Genomic DNA, 25031 nt, shown 5'->3' on the forward strand with positions numbered 1-25031 from the left:
GTTTTAGTTGGTTGAATTTTCTAGTTGGTCCAACTCTCTGAACGGATGGGATGACCTTTTCTCTTGATTTTGTCTGACCTTGCGTTGCGTTGCATTGCACTTGACGAAGACAACTGGGCTACTTTTCTTGTTCCTTGTCTCTATCTCTCTTGTATTACTCTCTTCTCTTCTCTTCTCTTCTGGTTGTCTTCTCCTCTCTCCTGCAGTAAGTATTATAACAGTAAGTATTAAGAATAGAATTTAATAATACTCCAGAATAGAATAGAAGAGAAGAAGGTCCAGCCTGGTGGCGGCCACGAGAGGAGAGGAGAGGCCAAATCAACCAACAAAATCTCCGCCGGCCCAACCTTGCTTTGTTTCTTCTTCTTGTTTCCTTCATCGGTTGGTTGTAATTCTATTGAGCAGCAGCAGCAGCTCTTGTTTCTCCTCAATCAAATCTCTTAATCCTAGCTTCCCGGGAAAAAGGATATATCAACAACAAGAAGAATTCAACTCCATCCATGCATCTATCCTCCTCGCCTATCATATTCATTCTAGCAAAGCAAAGAGGGTCTCTCTGCTCTCAATCAAAAGGGAAGAGCAGAGCAGACCAGAGGTGAAAGCCAATCCATCCATCCATCCATAGGTGTTGCTAACAAGGGGGGGTTGCCGCATGCACGCTGGAAGAGCTAGTAAGGTATATATGTATGTACCATCGTTTAATTCATCCATTCATATCTGCTACCTTTCATTTGTTCTTGCTTCCTTAACAAAACTAACTAGTACTCCCTCTGTAAACTAATATAAAAGTGTTTAGATAACTAAAGTAATGATCTAAACACTTTTATATTAATTAGTTAATTACGGAAGGGAGGAGTATTTTTATCTACTGATTGATTGATTGATTGATGCATGCGCCAGTGGTATAATTATGAATATTTTTGCCCTCTACTACTTAATATCGATCCATCATATGCAATTAATTGTAAAGAGGAATTTTCCTTTCTTTTTTAGAATATACTACGTATATATTATATATGTTATATATAAACTGGGCTACATGCAACACACTAAATACTGACTAGTAGCTAGTTTGCAAAACTAAACTTACTAGTGTGCAAGGCAGCCACTTTTGCTTTGAAGCAGGCTTCCAATTATGTATTCCCTTTTTTATAAGGTTCTTCCTTCATTCACCCTGTTAATTAACAATATTAAGTGGCAGTTTAATTAACAATATTGTATTCACTGTTGCTCCATATACCGCCTGCACAATATGTCCAAGCTAGGTTATTATTAAGCGGCAGTTTCATGACCCTTTTTTTTTTTGCAGAAAATCCAACCAAATGGGAAGAAGAAACGAGGCCCTGGCTACTAAAAGGGGATCAGATCAAATCCTTATGTGAACAGGAACAGCTAGCTACCTCTTGAGATTAGAACCAACATTACACTTCCGTACAAGCTAGCTAGCTACTAGTTCATTCAATCAAGGAGAAAACATAGTGCATGCAAACAGAACATCGATCGGAGCCTGTTGAAATATGGTTGCAGTTGCAGGTGCAGGTGATGGTAATCACAAGATGATACCTGCTGCTGATGACCAAGAGGCTGCAGCAGAAGGGCCTGCAAAAAACAAGAGAGATGCAAAAGACGATCATCACATTGCCATCCAAGACTCATCCCAACAAACAACAGACGACAGATTGATCCTGAGCGACAAGACCAATGTCCAGGATTACGACTCCTTTCAGCACCACCTGCAGACACCAACCTCGCCGCCCTGCTACTCCACCGACCACATGCTGGCCGTGGCCGGTGCCGACCAAAGACACAACAACAATGGCTCTTCTTCTTCTTCTTCTTCTTCTTCTATTTCCCACCACCACCAGCAGCAGCAGCAGCAGCAGCATCAACACTCTTCTCGGTCTCGCCCACCACCAAGAAAACTGCAGTCCAGAACACGGCGACGCTTGGCGCCGTTCGTGAGGAAGATCAAGTGGGGACCATTGTGGGACAGGTCCAAGGAGTGGATCAAGAACCCCATGAACATGGCTCTTTTTGTGTGGATCGTTGCTGTTGGTATCTCCGGCGCCATCCTCTTCATGGTGATGACCGGGATGCTCAACGCCGTGCTGCGGAGCAAGTCGCACAAGGACACGTGGTTCGAGGTCAACAACCAGATACTCAATGCATTGTTCACCTTGATGTGCCTGTACAACCACCCGAGAAGGTTCTACCACCTGGCGCTGCTGTGCCGGTGGAGGGCCGGCGACATGGCCGCGCTCCGGGAGACCTACTGCAAGGGCGGCACCGTCAAGCCCAACGAGAGGAGGCACATGGCCGTTGTGATCCTGCTGCTCCACCTCAACTGCTTGGCGCAGTACGCGCTCTGCGGCCTCAACCTCGGGCTGTCCAGGAGCCGGCGGCCTCCGGTGGGCGTCGGCCTCACCGTGTCGGTTGCGATATGCGCCCCGGCCGTAGCCAGCCTGTACAACAACCTCAGCCCCCTGGGGAAAGACTACGAGGTCCAGGCCGCCGCCGACGACGAGGAGTCCTCTTCTTCCTCTGGTTCGCGGCGGCGGCTCCAGCACAAGATCAAGACCGTCGAGAGGAGGTACTCCTTGTCCCCCTCTCCGCAGCGACAAGGACAAGGAGAAACGTCAGCTTCTGTCGTGGGCGTCGAGATGGAACTAGAAGAAGAAGATGGTACTAGTATGTCGCCGGAGTGGTCCGGCGGGCTGGTGGCGGACCTGTGGGAGGACATCTCGCTGGCATACCTGTCACTGTTGTGCAGCTGCTGCGTGTTCGGGTGGAACGCCGGGCGCCTCGGGTTCGGCAACGCGTACGTGCACGCGGCGACCTTCGTCCTGCTGTGCCTGGCGCCATTCTTCATCTTCACCCTGGCGGCCATCAACATCGACGACGAGGCGGCCAGGCTCGCGCTAAGCCTCGGCGGCACCCTGCTCTGCGTCCTCGGCCTGCTGTACGGCGGGTTCTGGAGGATCCAGATGCGCCGGAGGTTCGGGCTTCCCGGAAACGCCTTGTGCTGCGGGAAGCCGGACGTGACGGACTGCTTCCAGTGGCTGTGCTGCTGCCCCTGCTCCCTCGCCCAGGAGGTCAGGACCGCCGACGCCTACGACATTGTGCACCACAGGATGGTGTGCCGCCGCAGACCCGGAGACGGCGACCACCAAGAAGAAGAAGAAGAAGATGATGATGATGATGATGATGGCAGCGGAAGCAGCAGCTCCCGGGTGCAGATGCAGCAGCCACTGAGGTTTGCAGGTGTTTTTGCTTCAGAATCAGATACAAATACAGTACCCCCTGCTGTGCCTGTTGCTGTTGGCATACAGATACAAATACAGATTCAGAAACACTAAGTTAGATCAGTAAGCAGGCGCAACTGTAAACCTTTAACAGCAAGCAATATCATATTATTAATTAGAGTATAGTATAATATACCCTGTCTGATAATATTCTTTTGTTGTACTCCTACTAGTCAGAGCATCTTCAACCCTAAACGCGCCTGGACCAGCGCTAAAAAACAGATTTACAACCCGCGGTTAGCTTTTTTTGTTCGCAACATATTTTAGTGCGCGCGACGCTCCAACAGATGCTGCAAATAATAAACACCCAAAACTTATTCAACACGTATATTTTACATATAGATAATAAAACATAGATAATATATTACACATAGATAATAAAACTAGTTCAACACATAGATAAAACTACTCCGAGTCATCACTGTGGGTGCTGTCCGAGGTAGATAAAAATGCGTCCTCCCAACGTTCATCGTCGGAAGTGAAGATGGACGGCAAACCATTTTGGACGGCCCCGCACTGCGATATGGCGAGTAACTTGCGCCGACGCCTGTCCTGCCGCTCCGCGCGACGCCTTGCCGTCCTCTCCGCCCAGTAGGCGTTCTCGGTGGCGACGTCCTCCGGGTGTCGACGGCGCCACTCCGTCATGGCTCGCTCATCCTCCTCGGCGACGAGGAGCCGACGCTGCTGCCGAAGGTGCTCCTGCCGGTCTTGCTCCATGATCAGACGAGGGGGAGGGGCGAGGTTCTGCGCCTGCTCGCGCATGTAGACGTCGTGGAAGTTCATCTGCGCGCGAGGCCGCCCTAGTCGCCACGCCGCCGTGTCGTACGCGCGGTCGGCCTCGTGCGTGGTCTCGAAAATGCCGAGGCCGAGGCGGACGTCGCCGGACCGGATCTCGGCGTAGTAGGTGCCGGAGGGGTGCTCGCGGACGCCGCGGTAGCCCGAGGATGCACGGCGACGCGGCGGCATGGTGGCAGAGGGAGCGGCGAGGGAGAGGCAGAGGAAGAGTCAAAAAAACGGCGAGGGAGAGGCGTGTGGCTGTGGGCAGCCGCGTGGCGAGCGCGGCATTTTATAGCGCACTGAAAGCGATGCGCCAAATCTGACGCGCGGCCGCCCGCTTTCTCCCGCGCGCGCGCAAAAGTCGTCCCCATCGCCGACCCCCTAAGACCTCTAGGTGAGAATAGCCAAATCCCCATGTTGTTGATATAGATGATAATGTGTTGTAAATGTCGATGATGAAAATGCTAGTGCTAGTCGCCATGTCATTGATGTCGATGATGATGCATTCTTAATATAGAGGATGTCTTGGTGTTCTTATTTGCAAATGTTGATTCATTTCCGTTCCGACAAATTTCAGGCGCTCCATATGTCCACTTTTTAGCAAAGGTCATGCCCAAATTTTCCATGAATTTTGGCATGACTAGTGCTAGAAACTAGGACATATGAAGTGCCCTATAATTGCCGGAAATGGGGATGAAGAGGAGAAGTAGAGGAAAAATAGAAGAACAGGAGAAGTAGAAGAAAAAGAGGAGAAGTAGAAGAGGAATGAGAGGAAGAAGAGGAGGAAGGAGAGGGAATTATATTCTTTTAGGTTAATTCTATTTTAGAATTATTAGAGGAAGAGGAGGAGAGGAAGAAGAGGAGGAAAAGAAGAAAGGAAGAATTATTTAGGTTAATTCTGTTTTAGAATTAATAGTGATCTGTCATATAAGTTTCGTCGTAGTTGCCTTCGATTGATTTTAAATGTTTCAACTATGAACATAGGAAATGTCTGACGACGAAAGGAAATTCGTTATGTGCGAATACTGCTAAGGTGAGCGCGGCCTGTGTGACACGCCTCACCTAGTTGATGATAGGCGCTTCAGCATCATGCTGGATGAGGACTTCGAAGTGGATACAGTAAGTCACAACGACAAGTCTTTTTTTCATAATTAAGCATGACTTCTTTTGCTTCAACTTATAATTTTTATTTTTTACTATTCTACTAGCGTATCCCCTGCCATGCAAGAATTTATGTCTTGGATAAGATTGATTTCAGTACTGAAAAAACTATGGAGGTAAAGATAGTTCACTTGAGGACCGAGCATGGTTATACTTTTGCCGTAAAGTTATACAATGCAGACACCTACTCCTTTTTTGAATGCAAAAGTTGGATAGCACTATGCAAGGCTTATGCATTTGAGCCTAATATGCTTATTACCTTTGATATTCGTCCGAAAGATGAAATTGAAGGTAATATCGACATCTGGGTCGATGTGCAGACGCCTCCAGTTCTACCATTATGTGAGTTTCTCAACCATATTTATTAGGTAATTTATATTGTTTATTTAAAAATAGTTGATAACTTATTTCCATTGACATCTTATTTTCATTCTTCAAAAAATATATGGAAGATGGTAGACAGAACCTACTACTAGAATGATGAAGCAGAATTAACTTATAAGGAGAAAAATCTTCTTGTCACATTTTTAATGATCTTGAGAATTACAATAGCTATCAGCAAACTCCTCCACATTATGGTCAATACGTGCCACTAGTGCACGTGGTGAACTACGATAACATGCATGGAGATTGCATGGTAAGATTTTCTACTATTACGACATCTGTGCATCTTTTGCATAAATTCTTGTAAAACTAAACTACATTGCTAGCTACAAAGTTATTACTACGTTTTTCAACAGAAAAATCCTGCAGGATTGTGTGCCTCATCTGATGGTTTCAAGAGGTCACGCAGATGTTATGAGCATACTGTTGGGAACGTAGCATAAATTCAAAATTTTCCTACGCATATTCAGATCTTCCTATGGAGAGACCAGCAACGAGAGAGGGGTAAGAGCATCTTCATACCTTTGAAGTTCGCTAAGCGGAAGCGTTGCTAGAACGCGGTTGATGGAGTCGTACTCGCAGCGATTCCGATCTAGTGCCGAACTACGGCACCTCCGCGTTCAACACACGTGCAGCCCGGTGACGTCTCCCGCACCTTGATCCAGCAAGGAGGAGGGAGAGGTTGGGGAAGAACTCCAGCAGCACGACGGCGTGGTGTCGATGGAGAGACGAGGTCTCCCGGCAGGGCTTCGCCAAGCACCGGCACAGAGGAGGAGGAAGAGGGGCAGGGTTGCGCCGAGAGAGAGGGAAAAGTGTGTCTCTCAATGGCCAAAACCCCTCTCTATTTATAGGAGGAGGGGGGAGGGCTGCGCCACCCCTAGGGTTCCCTCCCTAGGGGCCGGCGGCCACCAGATGGGAGAGGGGGGCGGCGGCTAGGGTGGGAGGGGGTGTGGCGCACCACCTGGTGGGCCTAAGGCCCACCTGCGCCTAGGGTTGCCCCCTCTCCCCACCACTTGCGCATTGGGCTGGGTGTGGGAGGCGCACCAACCCACCTAGGGGCTGGTTCCCTCCCGCACTTAGCCCATCTAGCCTCTTGGGGTCGTTGCCCCCTTCGGTGGACCCCCGGGGCCACCTCCGGTGGTCCCGGTATGTTACCGGTGACGCCCGAAACACTTCCGGTGTCCGAAACCATCCGTCCTATATATCAATCTTTACCTCCGGACCATTCCAGAGCTCCTCGTGACGTCCGGGATCTCATCCGGGACTCCGAACAACTTTCGGTAACCTCGTATAACAATTCCCTATAACCCTAGCGTCATCGAACCTTAAGTGTGTAGACCCTACGGGTTCGGGAGACAGGCAGACATGACCGAGACACCTCTCTGGCCAATAACCATCAGCGGGGTCTGGATACCCATGGTGGCTCCCACTTTCTCCACGATGATCTCATCGGATGAACCACGATGTCAAGGATTCAATCAATCCCGTATACGATTCCCTTTGTCTGTCGGTATAGTACTTGCCCGAGATTCGATCGTCGGTATACCTATACCTTGTTCAATCTCGTTACTGGTAAGTCTCTTTACTCGTTCCGTAGCACGTCATCGCATGACTAACTCCTTAGTCACATTGAGTTCATGATGATGTTCTACCGAGTGGGCCCAGAGATACCTCTCCGTCACACGGAGTGACAAATCCCGATCTCGATTCGTACCAACCCAACAGACACTTTCGGAGGTACCCGTAGTGCACCTTTATAGTCACCCAGTTACGTTGTGACGTTTGATACACCCAAAGCACTCCTACGGTATCCGGGAGTTGCACAATCTCACGGTCGAAGGAAAAGATACTTGACATTATAAAAGCTTTAGCATACGAACAATACGATCAAGTGCTATGCTTAGGATTGGGTCTTGTCCATCACATCATTCTCCTAATGATGTGATCCCGTTATCAATGACATCTAATGCCCATGATCAGGAAACCATGATCATCTATTGACTAACGAGCTAGCCAACTAGAGGCTTGCTAGGGACACATTGTGATCTATTTATTCACACATGTATTACTGTTTCCTGTTAATACAATTATAGCATGAACAATAGACGATTATCATGAGCAAAGAAATATGATAATAACCATTTTATTATTGCCTCTAGGGAATATTTCCAACACATACGGCCAGCACGGCCAGGTCAGCCTATGTATTGTCACGCCCAGATGCGACCCTATCCTCAATTTGGCACGAAGGCCTCGTCAGGGATAGAAGCGCATCTCGTCGTGTCGCAAGAATGGATATCGTTACAAGTACATGTACTGAAAAGAAGAGATATATAATAGAATTGGCTTACACTCGCCACAAGCTACATCAGAGTCACATCAGTACATTACATAAACATCAAGAGTAAGAGCAGGGTCCGACTACGGACGAAAACAAACGAGAAAAGAAGAACGACGTCCATCCTTGCTATTCGAGGCTGCCGGCCTGGAACCAATCCTAGATCGACGACGAAGAAGAAGAAGAAGCAACTCCAAATGAACAATCAACGCGCTCGCATCGAGTAACCTTTACATGTACCTGCAACTGGTGTTGTAGTAATCTGTGAGCCACACGGGACTCAGCAATCTCATTTCCAAAGGTATCAAGACTAGCAAAGCTTAATGGGTGAGGCAAGGTTAAGTGGTGAGGTTGCAGCAGCGGCTAAGCATATATTTGGTGGATAACTTACGAGTACAAGAAATAAGAGGGGGAAGATCTACGCATAGCGGACGGAACTACGGATGATCAAATGAATGATCCCGAACACCTGCCTACGTTAGACATAACCCCACCGTGTCCTCGATCGGAGAAAGAACTCACGAAAGAGACAGTCACGGTTACGCACACAGTTGGCAAGTTTTAATTAAGTTAACTTCAAGTTATCTAGAACCAGTGTTAAACAAAGTTTCCACGTTGCCACATAACCGCGGGCACGGCTTTCCGAAAGATTTAACCCTGCAGGGGTGCTCCAACTAGTCCATCACAAATTACCACAAGCCGCATAGAAATCCTCAATCACGAAGCTCGCGGTCTCGTCGGATTCCCTAGTGGAAAACCTCAACTCTAAGATTATCCAAAGTATCACTAGAATCCCGATGCACAAGGTATTCCGTCAAAGGTAAAACTAATCCAGCAAGGCCGCCCGACGTGTCGACGATCCCGATAGGAGCTGCGTATCTTGTTCTCAGGACACGACGGATAAGCGAAGCGTACGAGTGCCAAACCTCGAGTTTCCTCGCGGTGGCCCCGCACGGTGCTCTGTTTTGGACCAACACTCATGAGGAGCACTGGCCCGGGGGTTGATTAAATTATCCTCGGGGTCCGGAAAGTCCCTATGCAATTTTATTAGGTGATTAGGCAAATGTAGTACCAATGTTGGGCCTTGCCAGACCAGCTTTAATCTAAAACAAATTATCAAGGGGGTCCCCATAACAACCCCGATCGTGTTAGGAGCGCTCAATTATGGAACATAACACCGGTAGCCGGAAACTAAGGGGGCAAAGGTGGAACAAAACACCAGGCTAGAAAGGCCGAGCATTCCACCTTTTACCAAGTATATAGGTGCATTAAATTAAATAGCATTTAATAGGGTGATAAAACAAGGAACCCATGTTATCACATGGAAGCAACTGCACCTTCAACTAGCAATGCTAACACAGGGTTAAGCAAGCAGTAACATAGCCAATCAGTGGTTTGCTAGGTTGAACAGGTTGAAGGTGATCATGGCATTGTTGAGAGGCTGATATTTAACATGTGGTAGGCAACGAGACATAAACGATAGAAGCGATAAACTAGCATGGCAGTGATAGTAATGGTATCTGAGGAAATGGTCATCTTGCCTGAGATCCCGCTTGGAAGAAGAACATCTCGGAGAAGTCGGCGAACCAACGTAGTCGAACGGGTCCTCACATTCCGACACGCTTGCGGAACTCTATCGAGACGGAACAAAGCGGAAACAAACATCAACACAAATATTCACCACACGATGCACAACATAATGCATAACCTACTATGATGCATGATCAGTTCAAAGATGCAAGGGATGGCATGACAATTCACCTCACGTAAACACTACACATTAAGTGAAGCTCGATATGCAACGGGTTGCATATCGACGAAACTCCACGATTAATTATTTAATTCACTCCCGGTTATTTACACAGCAATATTAAATTGTTGTTATCATGGCAAGGGGTGAAGCGGTGATCCTACATGGCATCCTAGACGGTTTAACTCGCGGAACATAGAACGTAGCTACGGATACAAGAGACGTGCAACACACGATATATATGCCATGAATGCGTCATGCATGCGAGTTCATAACACCACGGCAAGAAGAGAAAGAAACATGTGTCGCCACGGCGAGCGAGAGGGAACCATGGCGGCAAGACGGAAACGATGCCACGGCAACGTTCCTATCCCGATACTCGTCGAGATATCGTGCCAACGTATATGAAGCGTGTGCGGGAACGTTAAATAAAGAATGGGGTGATCCCTCTACCGGGTTCCCATGTGTCGAGGCACGACGAAATAAGACAACGTGCAACAGGCATACATACGGTGCAAACATACATTCAACTCATACAACACATACATTCGTACATCACTAGTACACGGTAAAGACATGTCCCAACGGTATACCTTCGACGCGTGCATATCGGAGCGGATCGGGTCGCTGAAGGAGATCAACGATCATCGTGGAAGTTGTGGAAGTATCCGTACACGGTCTCGTCGACGGTAGTCGTACGCTCGGCGTCGGTGCACGGGTCTTCGGCGTCGGTAGTCGTTCGCGAATCCCTAGATGTCCGGGGGTCGTCGGTGATGTCGTGGTACTCGCGGCGAATTTGTCGGTTCCATGAAGGAGGGGGTTTGGTGCATGCGGCACCGGCAAGCGGCAGCAACACGCAAATGCGAGCGGAGGCCACGGCTACAAGCGGCAGCAACTAATATCTAGCAACTAGCAAACAACACCTAATCAACTAACACTAGCTAAGCAGCTAGCAAGCAGCAAAGCAAGCAACTATCTAGCAGCTATTAGCAACAGCTACAGCAACACGCAAGGAAGCTACAGCTAGCAACTAGCAGCGGCTAACAGCTACAACAGCTCAAACAGCAACAGGCAAACGGCATCAGCCATCAGCTAGCTTGGCAGCAAGCAAGTACAACAACAACACGCAGCAATCGCACAAGAGCAGCAGCACGCAGCAAAATGCAAGCACGACAACCATTAGGCAACATCATCTGGCACAGCAACAGCACACGGCAGCAGAGCAAATCGCAACGGCGGCGAGGGAACCAGGAGGAAAGGACGGGCGAGGGGGTGTGCTGGGCCAGGGTGGAGACCTCGCGGGAGGCGGCGTCCATGGCGGGGCGCGGGAACGGCGCAGGGGCTCCTCGGGGAAGCTACTGCGGCGGAGCGGCGAGCCACGGCGGGGAACTGGAGGCGCGCATGGGGGCCTGGAGGCCTTGGCGGGCGAGACCAAGGGCGGCACGGCGGCGGAGCAGACGGGGCTGAGCGCGACAGGGCACCGAGGGCGAGGGAGGAGTGGCGACGGGACCAACATAGCGACAGAACGGCTGCTGGCAGCGGCGACGGGGAGGCGCGGCGAGCAGGGGGGCTCGGTGCTGGCAGGGGATCGAGGAGGAGGGGCTGCGCGAGGAGGTGCTCTACGGGAGGAGGAAGGCACGAGGATGACGGCGCTAGGAGGAGAAGGAGGGATCGGGGCGGTTCGCTAGGGCACGGGGGAAGGAGGCTTGGGCCTGGCCGACTAGTTGGCTCCTCCTCTCTCCGCTTAGTTGGTTTTTTTATAAAAAAACAGAAAACAACCACCAAAAGAAAGGTTTTAATAAAATAAAAAAATCCCTTTGACTCCTTTAAAAATATACCCAACGTTAAAATAGATTGGGCATTTAAAAAAAATAAAAAAATGTAACCTTCTTTTAAGAATTAAAATAAAACCCTTTCACAAAATAATAAAATCTAAACTCCTTTTTGACAAGAGAAAAAAATAAAACCTCTTTTATTTAAAGAATAAAATAAAAGCTCTTTAAAGAAGAAAAGTAAAATGAGACTGTTTTAAAATAAAACAAGAGGAGAAAAAAAAAACCCAAGGGGTTGCCCCCACATTTAATGAAAGGATCTTTTAAAATAAGACGAATCTTTTGACGGGGTTAAAACGGAAACTTTAGCAAACCGCAAAAACGAAATAAGAGGGGAGAGGGGGAGCTACTATCGCACTACGACTCGGTGATCACTCGAAGCACATACTCAAAACACCACACGTGATAGACAATGCAGATGCCATGCATGATGCGACGATGCAAACTAAATGACGATGCAACAAATAAAACTAATCACACGACGGAAACGGAAATAAAAGGGGGAATCTTCTGGGCGTCGGTCTCGGGCTGTCACGACTCTCCTACACTACAAGAGGATCTCGCCCCGAGATCCAAGAATGAAAGGGGGAGAGGATGAGAAAGAACAAGAGGTAAGAACTAAGTCGCTACTTTGACAAACGAGTGAAACCAACGATCCTTGAAGGTTGCAACGAGATGAGGAATGATATGGGAAAGAAGCAAGAATTCACGGAAAATTTCGGCAGCACTTCGATAGGAAAATGGGACAAAAAATTCGATAAGATGGAAGAAATCGACAATATTCAAAACCAACAACTAAATACAACAAGGGAACACCATGATCTTGATAGAACAACATAATAGACCCAAAAGATCAACATCACAATGCCTCCGGAACAATAGAATAGGAACTAGCTCAAGCGAAAGAAGAGAATGAAGAAAAGAATGACAACTATCATCACAATAGAATTGAAGAGCCTCCGGACAGAGAATTGATGTAGTAGTTGGAAAACCAACAATGAAGAACTAGATAGTACTGGACTTATGAAAATCATCTCAACATATATGAGGTGACACCCAACCACTAAAAGAAATAAGGATAGATTGGGAGAAACAAGATATGAACAATTTCTTACACCAAGAGGATACATTGAGAACTTGGATTAATGACAAGCACCATGATAGCAACAATCCATAGGAGAAGCTTTAGGTGAAATCCAAACCAAGATAGCTCAATGAAGAAATCATGGGTAGAAATATCTCCTAATCATAGAATTGGTGGATTTAATTATCTCATTCTTGAAAGGAAGTCTCTTCGAGACTCCTACACTAACAAGAACGCTATAATACCACCTCAAAGGATAAAGGAAGAACAAATGCACTTGGAAATGCAAGAGAAGGATACTTGAGGTTCTCCAACAAGAATCTTGAAGAACACTTGAGAACGAATTGAAACCTTGATGAACCACCATGAAGGACCACCGTATACAAATGAATGATGCAACAATATGACGGTAGAAAAGAATAAGATTATGACCTTGCCAAGATTTAGATGAAGCCTCACAAAGAGATGCTTAAAAGAACTTGGAACTCCGGAAAAGAAAGATAATCACACTTGAGAAGAAGAATTGATATCATGAGCCACTCCGGAAGAAGAATTCAAAATACTACGAACAAGAATAAGAATTATGTTATGCTCATCCTTTGTCAAGTTTAATTGATGACAAGCAACGGATTTAGCATACAACTTATTCTTCTTGAAAAGATTGAGGAGAGATATGAGCACAAACTAGAAGAATTGTTGCAAGAAGCACCAGTGAGAATTGACAATTGAATGGGAACACCATGAATTAATGGAGATACATGTGAATGAAGAGATCATGAGCCACCTGAGAAAAACTAGAACAAGGCATCGGATAAACGAGAGACGAACGAAGAGACAACAATGGAGAAGAATTGAGGATGAAAGCTGCAAGCTGAGAACGAAGAATCTTCTAAAATGATGGCCTTCGGAGGAACGAGAATGAAAACAACTCAGAAAAGCACCGGATAGCAAGAAAGAGATTACTCATGATTAGAACAAATAAGATGATGGCACAAAGCTGAAATGATGAATCTGCAAGAGAATGGACCAAGATTCGAGAGAAGCACCCCTTCGAATTTGCAAGCTGAGAAAGATGACGAGAGCAACACCAAGAATAATGAGACACTCCGGAATAAAGAAGAATGGAATGTGGAGCCAAATATTAGAAATAATTCAAATTGATCTTGAAGAAGGAATATGACTAACGAAAATCATACTTACGTCATAGTTGAAAGAATTAGAGATCTCCGGGAAAGATTACAGAAGCCAGATAAGATCCTGGGAAAGAACCTGTGGGTTATGGGCCCACTCAAAGAACCACCGTTGAAATGATTGCTAGAAAGAGAGATATTGCACCCGTAGAAATGAAAACTTGATGAGGTTGAGCACCTCAAAATAATTAAAGAATTGAAAACAAGAAACTCTGAGACATCTTCAACGCTCCGGATAGAATAGAGATAACTGAATAAACAAGATAGAATGATAAGAATCTCCAACATAGGAAAGAATTACAAGGATAAATAGAATATAGTGAACACGGATAATTAAATTGAATTCACCAGAAAAGATGACAAGAATGAATAAAGGTGAACATGAAGCTCCTGAGAATCTTCACAATGAATCACCGGGTAAGAGAGAAAAGAACAGACAACGGAAGCACAATGAAAAGAAAACTCTTGGATGAAAATTGAATCACTGAAGAAAAAGGGTGGGAGGGCGGGAAAAACAAAGACAACATGGGACAGATGAGATGAACTCCGGAATAAAATGAGAGAATGATCTTGCAAAATTGGAGAGGATAGAATTCAGTTGTAGAGAAGCACACCGGTTGAAAAGACTTGACATAACAACTCCGGTTGAAAGGAATTGATAAGACGATCTGATTGAGCAAAGAATTTGCATTCAAATAAAAATATGAGAACACATATTAGGAAAGATCTGAAATCACCACTTGACATCGAAGCAACACAAATTACCATATTCCAACAAAACAAAGAGTGAGGCTTATGAAACAAGCCAGAACAAACTCATGAGAAAGATTTCGTTCGATACTTTCGTGGACAGGAATCCACTAGATGTCGAACCCCAACCTAACATCATGCATTTGTTGGCAGATTGTCCTATAGGTAACTACTAGAATTCCCACCTATGAATTCCCGAAATATCTGGTCATGCAATCTGGTACACGGATACAAGGAGTATTTCACACAACTCCTATACTAACCGGTCACCTATATCACATCCGTCAACACACAACTAGAATCTCGGACCTTCATCTACAACAGACCCTCGTGATCACAACGATACAAAGTATGGCAGTACTCCCGAACAATCTGCACCAGTACTGGGGACATCGGGGTTATCTCGCCACTACTGGTATTGAAGCAATTACGAACATCCTTCGTCCTGAGATATTAAGAAACCTGAATGATAACGATGTGCTCGAGAATCCCCTAGAGCTCAACTCCCCTGAGACTTAGAGCAGATAGGAGGCACCAAGACAGAAGTCCGTCACATCGGCATCATATAGATTCCAAAAATATCCGCGTGATCCTAATTTTTTTTTCAGTGAGAAGAGAAGTAGAATTAAATTATTACGTCAAGATTCCTCACCAGAGCATAGAAGAGGAGAAAAAAGAATCCTACTCTCCGGTATATAACTAGACTCAAAGCAGTTTTTCACTAGACTCGACTCGGCCAAGTTCGATCAATCAAGGGGGCTCCTAGGCCGGTACTGCTCTGATACCAACTTGTCACGCCCAGATGCGACCCTATCCTCAATTTGGCACGAAGGCCTCGTCAGGGATAGAAGCGCATCTCGTCGTGTCGCAAGAATGGATATTGTTACAAGTACATGTACTGAAAAGAAGAGATATATAATAGAATTGGCTTACACTCGCCACAAGCTACATCAGAGTCAAATCAGTACATTACATAAACATCAAGAGTAAGAGCAAGGTCTGACTACGGACGAAAACAAACGAGAAAAGAAGAACGACGTCCATCCTTGCTATCCGAGGCTGCCGGCCTGGAACCCATCCTAGATCGACGACGACGAAGAAGAAGAAGCAACTCCAAATGAATAATCAACGCGCTCGCGTCGAGTAACCTTTACCTGTACCTGCAACTGGTGTTGTAGTAATTTGTGAGCCATAGGGGACTTAGCAATCTCATTTCCAAAGGTATCAAGACTAGCAAAGCTTAATGGCTGAGGCAAAGTTAAGTGGTGAGGTTGCAGCAGCGGCTAACATATATTTGGTGGCTAACTTACGAGTATAAGAAATAAGAGGGGGAAGATCTACGCATAGGGGACGGAACTACGGATGATCAAATGAATGATCCCGAACACCTACCTACGTTAGACATAACCCCACCGTGTCCTCGATCGGAGAAGGAACTCACGAAAGAGACAGTCACGGTTATGCACACAGTTGGCAAGTTTTAGTTAAGTTAACTTCAAGTTATCTAGAACCAGTGTTAAACAAAGTTTCCACGTTACCACATAACCGCGGGCACGGCTTTCCGAAAGATTTAACCCTGCAGGGGTGCTCCAACTAGTCCATCACAAATTACCACAAGCCGCATAGAAATCCTCAATCACGAAGCTCGCGATCTCGTCGGATTCCCTAGTGGAAAACCTGAACTCTGAGATTACCCAAAGTATCACTGGAATCCCGATGCACAAGATATTCCGTCAAAGGTAAAACTAATCCAGCAAGGCCGCCCGGCGTGTCGACGGTCCCGATAGGAGCCGCGTATCTCGTTCTCAGGACACGACGGATAAGCGAAGCGTACGAGTGCCAAATCTCGAGTTTCCTCGCGGTGGCCCCGCACGGTGCTCTGTTTTGGACCAACACTCATGAGGAGCACTGGCCCGGGGGTTGATTAAATTATCCTCGGGGTCCGGAAAGTCCCTATGCAATTTTATTAGGTGATTAGGCAAATGTAGTACCAATGTTGGGCCTTGCCAGACCAGCTTTAATCTAAAACGAATTATCAAGGGGGTCCCCATAACAACCCTGATCGTGTTAGGAGCGCTCAATTATGGAACATAACACCGGTAGCCGGAAACTAAGGGGGCAAAGATGAAACAAAACACCAGGCTAGAAAGGCCGAGCCTTCCACCTTTTACCAAGTATATAGGTGCATTAAATTAAATAGCATTTAATAGGGTGATAAAGCAAGGAACCCATGTTATCACATGGAAGCAACTGCACCTGCAGCTAGCAACGCTAACACAGGGTTAAGCAAGCAGTAACATAGCCAATTAGTGGTTTGCTAGGTTGAACAGGTTGAAGGTGATCATGGCATTGTTGAGAGGCTGATATTTAACATGTGGTAGGCAACGAGACATAAACGATAGAAGCGATAAACTAGCATGGCAATGATAGTAATGGTATCTGGGGAAATGGTCATCTTGCCTGAGATCCCGCTTGGAAGAAGAAGAACTTGGAGAAGCCGGCGAACCAACGTAGTCGAACGGGTCCTCACATTCCGACACGCTTGCGGAACTCTATCGAGACGGAGCAAAGCGGAAACAAACATCAACACAAATATTCACCACACGATGCACAACATAATGCATAACCTACTATGATGCATGATCAGTTCAAAGATGCAAGGGATGGCATGACAATTCACCTCACGCAAACACTACACATTAAGTGAAGCTCGATATGCAACGGGTTGCATATCGACGAAACTCCACGATTAATTATTTAATTCACTCCCGATTATTTACACGGCAATATTAAATTGTTGTTATCATGGCAAGGGGTGAAGCGGTGATCCTACATGGCATCCTAGACAGTTTAACTCGCGGAACATAGAACGTAGCTACGGATACAAGAGACGTGCAACACACGATATATATGCCATGAATGCGTCATGCATCCGAGTTCATAACACCACGGCAAGAAGAGAAAGAAACATGTGTCAACACGACGAGCGAGAGGGAACCATGGCGGCAAGACGGAAACGATGCCACGACAACGTTCCTATCCCGATACTCGTCGAGATATCGTGCCAACGTATATGAAGCGTGTGCGGGAACGTTAAATAAAGAGTGGGGTGATCCCGCTACCGGGTTCCCATGTGTCGAGGCACGACGAAAGAAGACAACGTGCAACGGGCATACATACGGTGCAAACATACATTCAACTCATACAACACATACATTCGTACATCACTAGTACACGGTACACGACATGTCCCAACGGTATACCTTCGACGCGTGCATATCGGAGCGGATCGGGTCGTTGAAGGAGATCAACGACCGTCGTGGAAGTCGTGGGAGTAGCCGTACACGGTCTCGTCGACGGTAGTCGTACGCTCGGCGTCGGTGCACGGGTCTTCGGCGTCGGTGGTCGTTCGCGAATCCGTAGATGTCCCGGGGTCGTCGGGGACGTCGTGGTACTCGCGGCGAATTTGTCGGTTCCATGAAGGAGGGGGTTTGGTGCATGCGGCGACGGAAAGCGGCAGCAACACGCAAATGAGAGCGGAGGCCACAGCTACAAGCGGCAGCAACTAATATCTAGCAACTAGCAAACAACACCTAATCAGCTAACACTAGCTAAGCAGCTAGCAAGCAACAAAGCAAGCAACTACCTAGCAGCTATTAGCAACAGCTACAGCAACACGCAAGGAAGCTACAGCTAGCAACTAGCAACGGCTAACAGCTACAGCAGCTCAAAAAGCAACAAGCAAACGACATCAGCCATCAGCTAGCTTGGCAGCAAGCAAGTACAACAACAGCACGCAGCAATCGCACAAGAGCAGCAGCACGCAGCAAAATGCAGGCACGACAACCATCAGGCAACAGCATCTGGCACAACAACAGCACACGGCAGCAGAGCAAATCGCAACGGCGGCGGCGAGGGAACCAAGAGGAAAGGAGGGGCGAGGGGGTGTGCTGGGCCAGGGTGGAGACCTCGCGGGAGGCGGCGTCCATGGCGGGGCGTGGGAACGGCGCAGGGGCTCCTCGGGGAAGCTACTGCGGCGGGGCGGCGAGCCACCGGCAGGGAACTGGAGGCGCGCATGGGGGCCTGGAGGCCTTGGCGGGCGAGACCGAGGGCGGCACGGCGGCGGAGCAGACGGGGCTGAGCGCGGCAGGGCACCGAGGGCGAGGGAGGAGCGGCGACGGGACCAGCATAGCGGCAGAACGGCTGCTGGCAGCGGCGACAGGGAGGCGCGGCGAGCAGGGGGCTCGGCGCTGGCGGGGGATCGAGGAGGAGGGGTTGCGCGAGGAGGTGCTCTATGGGAGGAGGAAGGCACGAGGATGACGGCGCTAGGAGGAGAAGGAGGGATCGGGGCAATTCGCTAGGGCAGGGGGGAAGGAGGCTTGGGCCTGGCCGACTTGGCTGGCTCCTCCTCTCTCCGCTTAGTTGGTTTTTTTTATAAAAAAACAAAAAACAACCACCAAAAGAGAGGTTTTAATAAAAAAAAAATCCCTTTGACTCCTTTAAAAATATACCCAACGTTAAAATAGATTGGGCATTTTAAAACAAATAAAAAAATGTAACCTTCTTTTAAGAATTAAAATAAAACCCTTTCACAAAATAATAAAATCTAAACTCCTTTTTGACAAGATAAAAAAATAAAACTAAAAGCTCTTTAAAGAAGAAAAGAAAAATGAGACTGTTTTAAAATAAAACAAGAGGAGAAAAAAAAAGAAAAACCCAAGGGGTTGCCCCCACATTTAATGAAAGGATCTTTTAAAAGAAGACGAATCTTTTGACGGGGTTAAAACGAAAACTTTAGCAAACCGCAAAAAAACGAAATAAGAGGGGAGAGGGGGAGCTACTATCGCACTACGACTCGGTGATCACTCGAAGCACACACTCAAAACACCACACGTGATAGACAATGCAGATGCCATGCATGATGCGACGATGCAAACTAAATTACGATGCAACAAATAAAACTAATCACACGACGGAAACGGAAATAAAAGGGGGAATCTTCTGGGCTTCGGTCTCGGGCTGTCACATGTATATACATCACTCCTATCCATTCTGAATTTCTAAAACCGATGAAATGCCAATCAAAGATTGGAAAAAATGTATGATCAATCGTATAGAGCTACTTGAAAGCAACATTGTGCGTAGGCCAAGAATTGGAGACATGATGATCTCCATTCTCCATAATGGAGAGTCAGGGCCTATCTTGTTTTATGATATTCTACCTAAGAGAGGGCAGAGTAGGTCCTATGAAAGAGGAGTAGGTCCTAGGTACAGTGTGTTATTATGTGCTACAATGTCTTATGGTTGATGATGATGAGGAGGAGGAGTTGTGACTATGACTAGTGACCAACTTGTTATATGATGTCTCATTGACGAAAATGATGATTAAATAGTGTTGGTGGTAATGACTATGATGATTATTAGCTATAGTGATGCAAGAGTTTTTATATTAATATGATGATGATGTTGATCATGATTATCATGATGATTTGTTATTACGATCATGATTGGTTATTATATCATTGAGGGAAGGAAAGCGGATTAAATTCATGTGGATGGATCAAAAGTGATCAAAAGTTGAATTATTAGGATCGTTGTGTTGCCGTGAGTTTCATCACGGGTTGGTCTTGGTAGACCTCAGGTCGCCAACCTCACATTGCAGAATGATCATGTTGTCCCTATGGGAGTGTTTTGCGGTCAATGTACGTGTTGCTCGGTGGTCTTACACCTTGCATATGCCTCCTTTTCTTCGCATTGACTTTATCTACCACATCGTCATGTCGCACTGCATGATGAACCAAATCAGAGGGTATGAGGGTGATGGTTGAAAAAAAACTTGCAAGGCTGGCATCTTTATGACGTATGTGTCACTCCTCCATGTAGTGCTTGTGATTGTTCTTGTGGCGATGGCCACCTTGTACGCCGGCTAGGTGGTGCTTCGTCATGGGCACCCCGGCCCTCTTTTCTTTCCCCACCATTGTTATAAGATCTCGATGCTTGTATTGCAAGGTCAACCTTTAGCAATGACACCCTTTAAGAGGGAGCCTGATCTTGATGTCTTGTACTTGTCATTTGGGCAATGTTGGTAGACCATGACTACAACCTAGGTATTACGAGACCTGAAAATGTACATACATTTACATTATGTATCTAGGTATATGTGTATTTGTTTTTTCAATTTTTTAAAGCTAAATGGTCTGAATTTTGAAGCTTTCAAAACGAAGGTCTCTATAGAGCTCGGTCTTGGTTTAGCATTTTTAATTTTCGAGGGAGAAGGAGTGAGCATCGTACAAGTCATTTACTATGTTACATAATTGAATGAATGGAATGGTTTTTATTATTAGTTTTTTTATAACAAGTTTTTTATTATTAGTTGATCCCACGTCCATGTGGTTAATTTAAGTTAGAGCATCTTCAATAGCATGTCTATGTTTGGATGTTTATATATTCATATAGACAATGATCTAAAAAAATTCTTTCATATACACGTCATATTAGAACGTCTATATACATGGACCATGACCGGTGGGCCGTCGCTGGAGAGAAGGAGAAATCATGGCTGGAATTGAGTTTGAACGACGCCTTCACATTGTCCAGGCGTGAACATTGTCGTGGTCGATTTAGATAATGCATGTTTGGACGAATACGCTGTTGGATACGTATTTTGGATTCACGTGGTAAAAATCGAGGGTAGACATCCGTGTCGAAATAGGTTGGAACGTCGTACCCATCCTGGGCGACGGCTGCGTGTTTATCTAGAAGGGGCGCGACTCCCTGATAGCGTACATTGTTGAGATTACATCTTGGAGATAAATTAAAGACTAGAGATAGAGATAGATGTTTAAGTTACAAACAATATCTTATATCTAAACAACCTAGTCTATCTCTATCTTAACCGAGACTACATCCTCAACCGGTATAGGGACTATCGCACGTTTAACACCCTCCCTTAATCACAGCTTTGTAAGTTGAGATTACGTTTGAACTCTTCAAAACTTCTTGTGGGCAATGTTTTTGTAAACCCATCTGCAACCTGATCTCTAGAGTGCACAAAACGAATTTCCAATTGTCTGTTGCTAACTCTTTATCTGACAAAGTGGAAATCTATTTCAATGTGTTTTGTTCTGGCATGGAAGACATGATTAGCAGATAAGTATGTTGCACCAAGGTTATCACATCATAAGCATGGAGCCTGAGTGCATTTTATGCCAAGTTCTCTTAACATGGATTGAACCCATATAATTTCTGCTGTAGCATTTGCTAGTGCCTTGTACTCAGCTTCAGTACTTGATCGTGAAACAGTGGCTTGCTTCTTTGCACACCATGATATTAGGTTAGGCCCAAAGAATACTACAAAGCCTCCAGTGGAGCGTCTGTCATCTATACATCCTGTCCAGTCAGAAGAGAAGGCACTGACAAGGGAAGATGAAGATTTGCTAAAAGTGAGCCCAACATTCATAGTGTTTTTGATATATCTTACTATGCGTTTGGCAGCAGTCCAATGATCTGTAGTTGGTGCATGGAGAAACTGACATACTTTGTTAACAACAAAGGATATATCAGGTCTTGTCAGAGTAAGATACTGGAGAGCCCCAACTAGGCTTCGGTACCTGGTGCTATCCTCATGACCAAGAGGTCTTCCTTCCGCAAGAGACAATTTTTCTGTACTAGACAGGGGAATTGATGAGGGTTTGCATCCTTGCAAACCAACTCTCTTTACCAGGCCGGCAACATACTTCTCTTGAGAAAGATGAAGCCTGTCTCCAAAATTCTTTACTTCAATGCCCAAAAAATAATGCAAGTCTCCTAGATCTTTAAGTGCAAATTCAGCACTCAAGTCTTTCAGCAAGCCTGCTATTGCCTCATTAGATGAACTTGTGGCAATAATATCATCAACATAAATTAGTACAAAAATAGTTGTATGTGACTTGTTGTAGATGAACAAAGAAGTATCAGATTTTGAAGGAACAAAGCCAAGTGTTTGCAACTTTTTACTGAGATGAGAGTACCATGCTCTTGGGGCTTGTTTCAGTCCATATAGAGCTTTATCCAATTTGCACACATGAAAGGGTGAGTTTTTATCGACGAACCCAGGAGGTTGTTTCATATATACTTCCTCTTCCAGAACACCATGAAGAAACGCATTCTGTACATCTAGCTGTCTGAGACTCCATCCCCTGGAAACAACAATAGATAGGACAAGACGAATAGTTGCAGCTTTAACAACATGACTGAAAGTGTCCTCGTAGTCTATGCCATACCGTTGCTTGAAACCTTTTGCAACAAGTCTTGCCTTATAGCGACCAATGGTTCCATCAGACTTTCTTTTGATGCGAAAGACCCACTTGCAATCAATTAGATTTTTACCTCGTGGTGGAGGAACCAAGTGCCATGTTTTGTTTTTCTGGAGTGCTACATGTTCTTCCTCCATAGCCTTCTTTCACCGTGTATCAGTAAGGGCCTCTTCTAAGGAGTTGGGTTCACCTGTGGAGCATGCAAGACCGAACTTGGTGATGTGCTTGTAATCAACAGGTTTAATTACCCCTTTTTGGAGACGGGTGCGTGATTGGGATGGTGGTGCAGAGAATCCAGCTACAGCTGGCATGGCAGCTCCTAGTGCGGCAGCGTCGGGTGGTGCAGAAGATCCGGGCGCCCGACAGCTCCATCAGCCTCGGCGCGCTCGATAGATCCCCTGACGGAATCAACCTGGGGAGGAGCGCCTGTCGGCTTAGCGGGAGGGCGCGGGCGACGTTGGTAGCAGTGGGGGCCACCTGCAGGAGAAGAGCGCCAGCGGTTTTCACCTGTCCGCACGAGGCTCGATGCCGACGGTTGGTGGGGCGCGTTTGCATGTGCCTGAGAGGGCCCGGTGGCAGGTGCTAGTTCGCTGCCAACTCCTGGCCCTGGCGCGCCTGCCGGTGATGAACCCGAGGAGGATCCGCCTGGCGCGCCTGCCGATGCTGAACCCGAGGAGGATCCGCTTGCTCCTGGCGCTGGCGCACCTGCCAGTGCTGATCCCGAGGCCGATATGCTCCCTCCCGGCAGACACATGAAATATTGCTGGTCACCGATTTCCGCACCGTTTTCTTCACCGATTTCTGCTGGAGAGCGATCTGCATCATCACAAAGCTCATGCACAGGGTTATGAAGATTAGTCAACATGTGGTCATCACAGTTATTTTCCCCGATGAGATGATGTGGTAGGAGGAGGATTTCCTTGTGTAGCAAGGCACCAGCGTTAGGATGGAGATCCGCAAAGGGAAATTTTGTTTCATCAAAAACGACATCACGAGAAATATAGACTCGTCTAGTGAAGATATCGAGACACTTGACCCCTTTTGTGTTGAGCACTATAGCCAAGCAAAGCACATTGTTTGGATCGGAACATAAGTTTGCGATTGTTATAGGGCCTAAGGTTTGGCCAGCAAGCGCAACCAAAAACACGAAGGGATGCATAGTCTGGTTTGTGGAGAAGTCTCTCAGTGGGTGTCTCATTGTTGATGACTCGACTAGGGAGGATATTTATAAGGTGGACAGCGGTGAGGAATGCCTCATCCCAGAATTTGAGAGGCATAGACACACCTGCCAAAAGAGCAAGGCCAACCTCTACAATGTGTCTGTGTTTGCGTTCAGCAGACCCATTTTGCTGATGAGCATGAGGGCAACAGACATGGTGAGATATGCCAAGTTCTTGAAAGAAGGAATTGAGCTTTTCATACTCTCCTCCCAATCAGATTGGACGGCTATTATTTTGCTATCAAATTTTCGTTCAACGAGAGCTTGGAAATTATGAAACACTTGGAACACTTCAGATCTCTTCTTAAGAAGATAGATCCATGAGTACTTGCTGTAGTCATCAATGAAGCTAACATAGTAGGTGTGTCTACCAACAGAAGAAGGTGTAGGGCCCCATACATCAGAGAAGACCAGTTGCAGGGGTTTTGTAGACACACTTGTAGAAACTGGATAAGGTAATTGATGACTCTTAGCCTTTTGACAAGAATCACAAATTGTTTCATTATTGCGCTGTCGAACAAATGGGAGCTTATTTTTCCTAAGCAAACTTTCAACTAAAGAAAAAGAGGCATGTCCTAATCGATCGTGCCACCTTGTGGAAGATAATTTAGTGGCACTAAAAACTTGCTTGTTGAATCTTCTAATCTCCGGGATCAAGGGGTAGATCCCACGAACGCATCTACCGCGATATAGCACCTTCCTCGGCTGATCCTTGATCAAAAAGAAGAAGGGGTGAAATTCAAGAAAGACATTGTTGTCAATAGCAATGCGATGAACAGAGAGGAGATTCTTTAATGTTCTAGCGACATGCAAGATTTTTCTAAGATGGATTTTGAGACGAGGGGTTTTAAAAACTGAGTGACCAATGTGACAGATCTTCATACCTTCTCCGCTGGCGGTATGGATGTTGTCTTGCCCGCGGTATTTTTCCCGCATGGTCACCTTTTCCA

At 46.4% G+C, this 25031-nt stretch overlaps 1 protein-coding gene and 1 long non-coding RNA gene across 2 annotated transcripts; one reads left to right on the plus strand and one right to left on the minus strand.

Moving 5' to 3' along the window:
* Positions 1 to 364: 364 nt before the first annotated feature.
* LOC123445769 lies at positions 365 to 2841 on the minus strand. Its single transcript, XR_006631152.1, has 3 exons — positions 2754 to 2841; positions 1564 to 1599; positions 365 to 446 (listed from the first exon to the last, which is right to left on the minus strand). It is a non-coding gene; the product is annotated as an uncharacterized LOC123445769 (long non-coding RNA).
* LOC123445767 lies at positions 440 to 3433 on the plus strand. Its single transcript, XM_045122803.1, has 2 exons — positions 440 to 676; positions 1310 to 3433. Exon 2 carries the CDS (start codon positions 1518 to 1520, stop codon positions 3354 to 3356), a length of 1839 nt encoding a protein of 612 aa, XP_044978738.1. The 5' UTR covers positions 440 to 676; positions 1310 to 1517; the 3' UTR covers positions 3357 to 3433.
* The last annotated feature ends 21598 nt before the right edge of the window (positions 3434 to 25031 follow it).

Source organism: Hordeum vulgare, chromosome 3H, assembly GCF_904849725.1.
Source record: "Hordeum vulgare subsp. vulgare chromosome 3H, MorexV3_pseudomolecules_assembly, whole genome shotgun sequence".
Taxonomy (NCBI): domain Eukaryota; kingdom Viridiplantae; phylum Streptophyta; class Magnoliopsida; order Poales; family Poaceae; genus Hordeum; species Hordeum vulgare.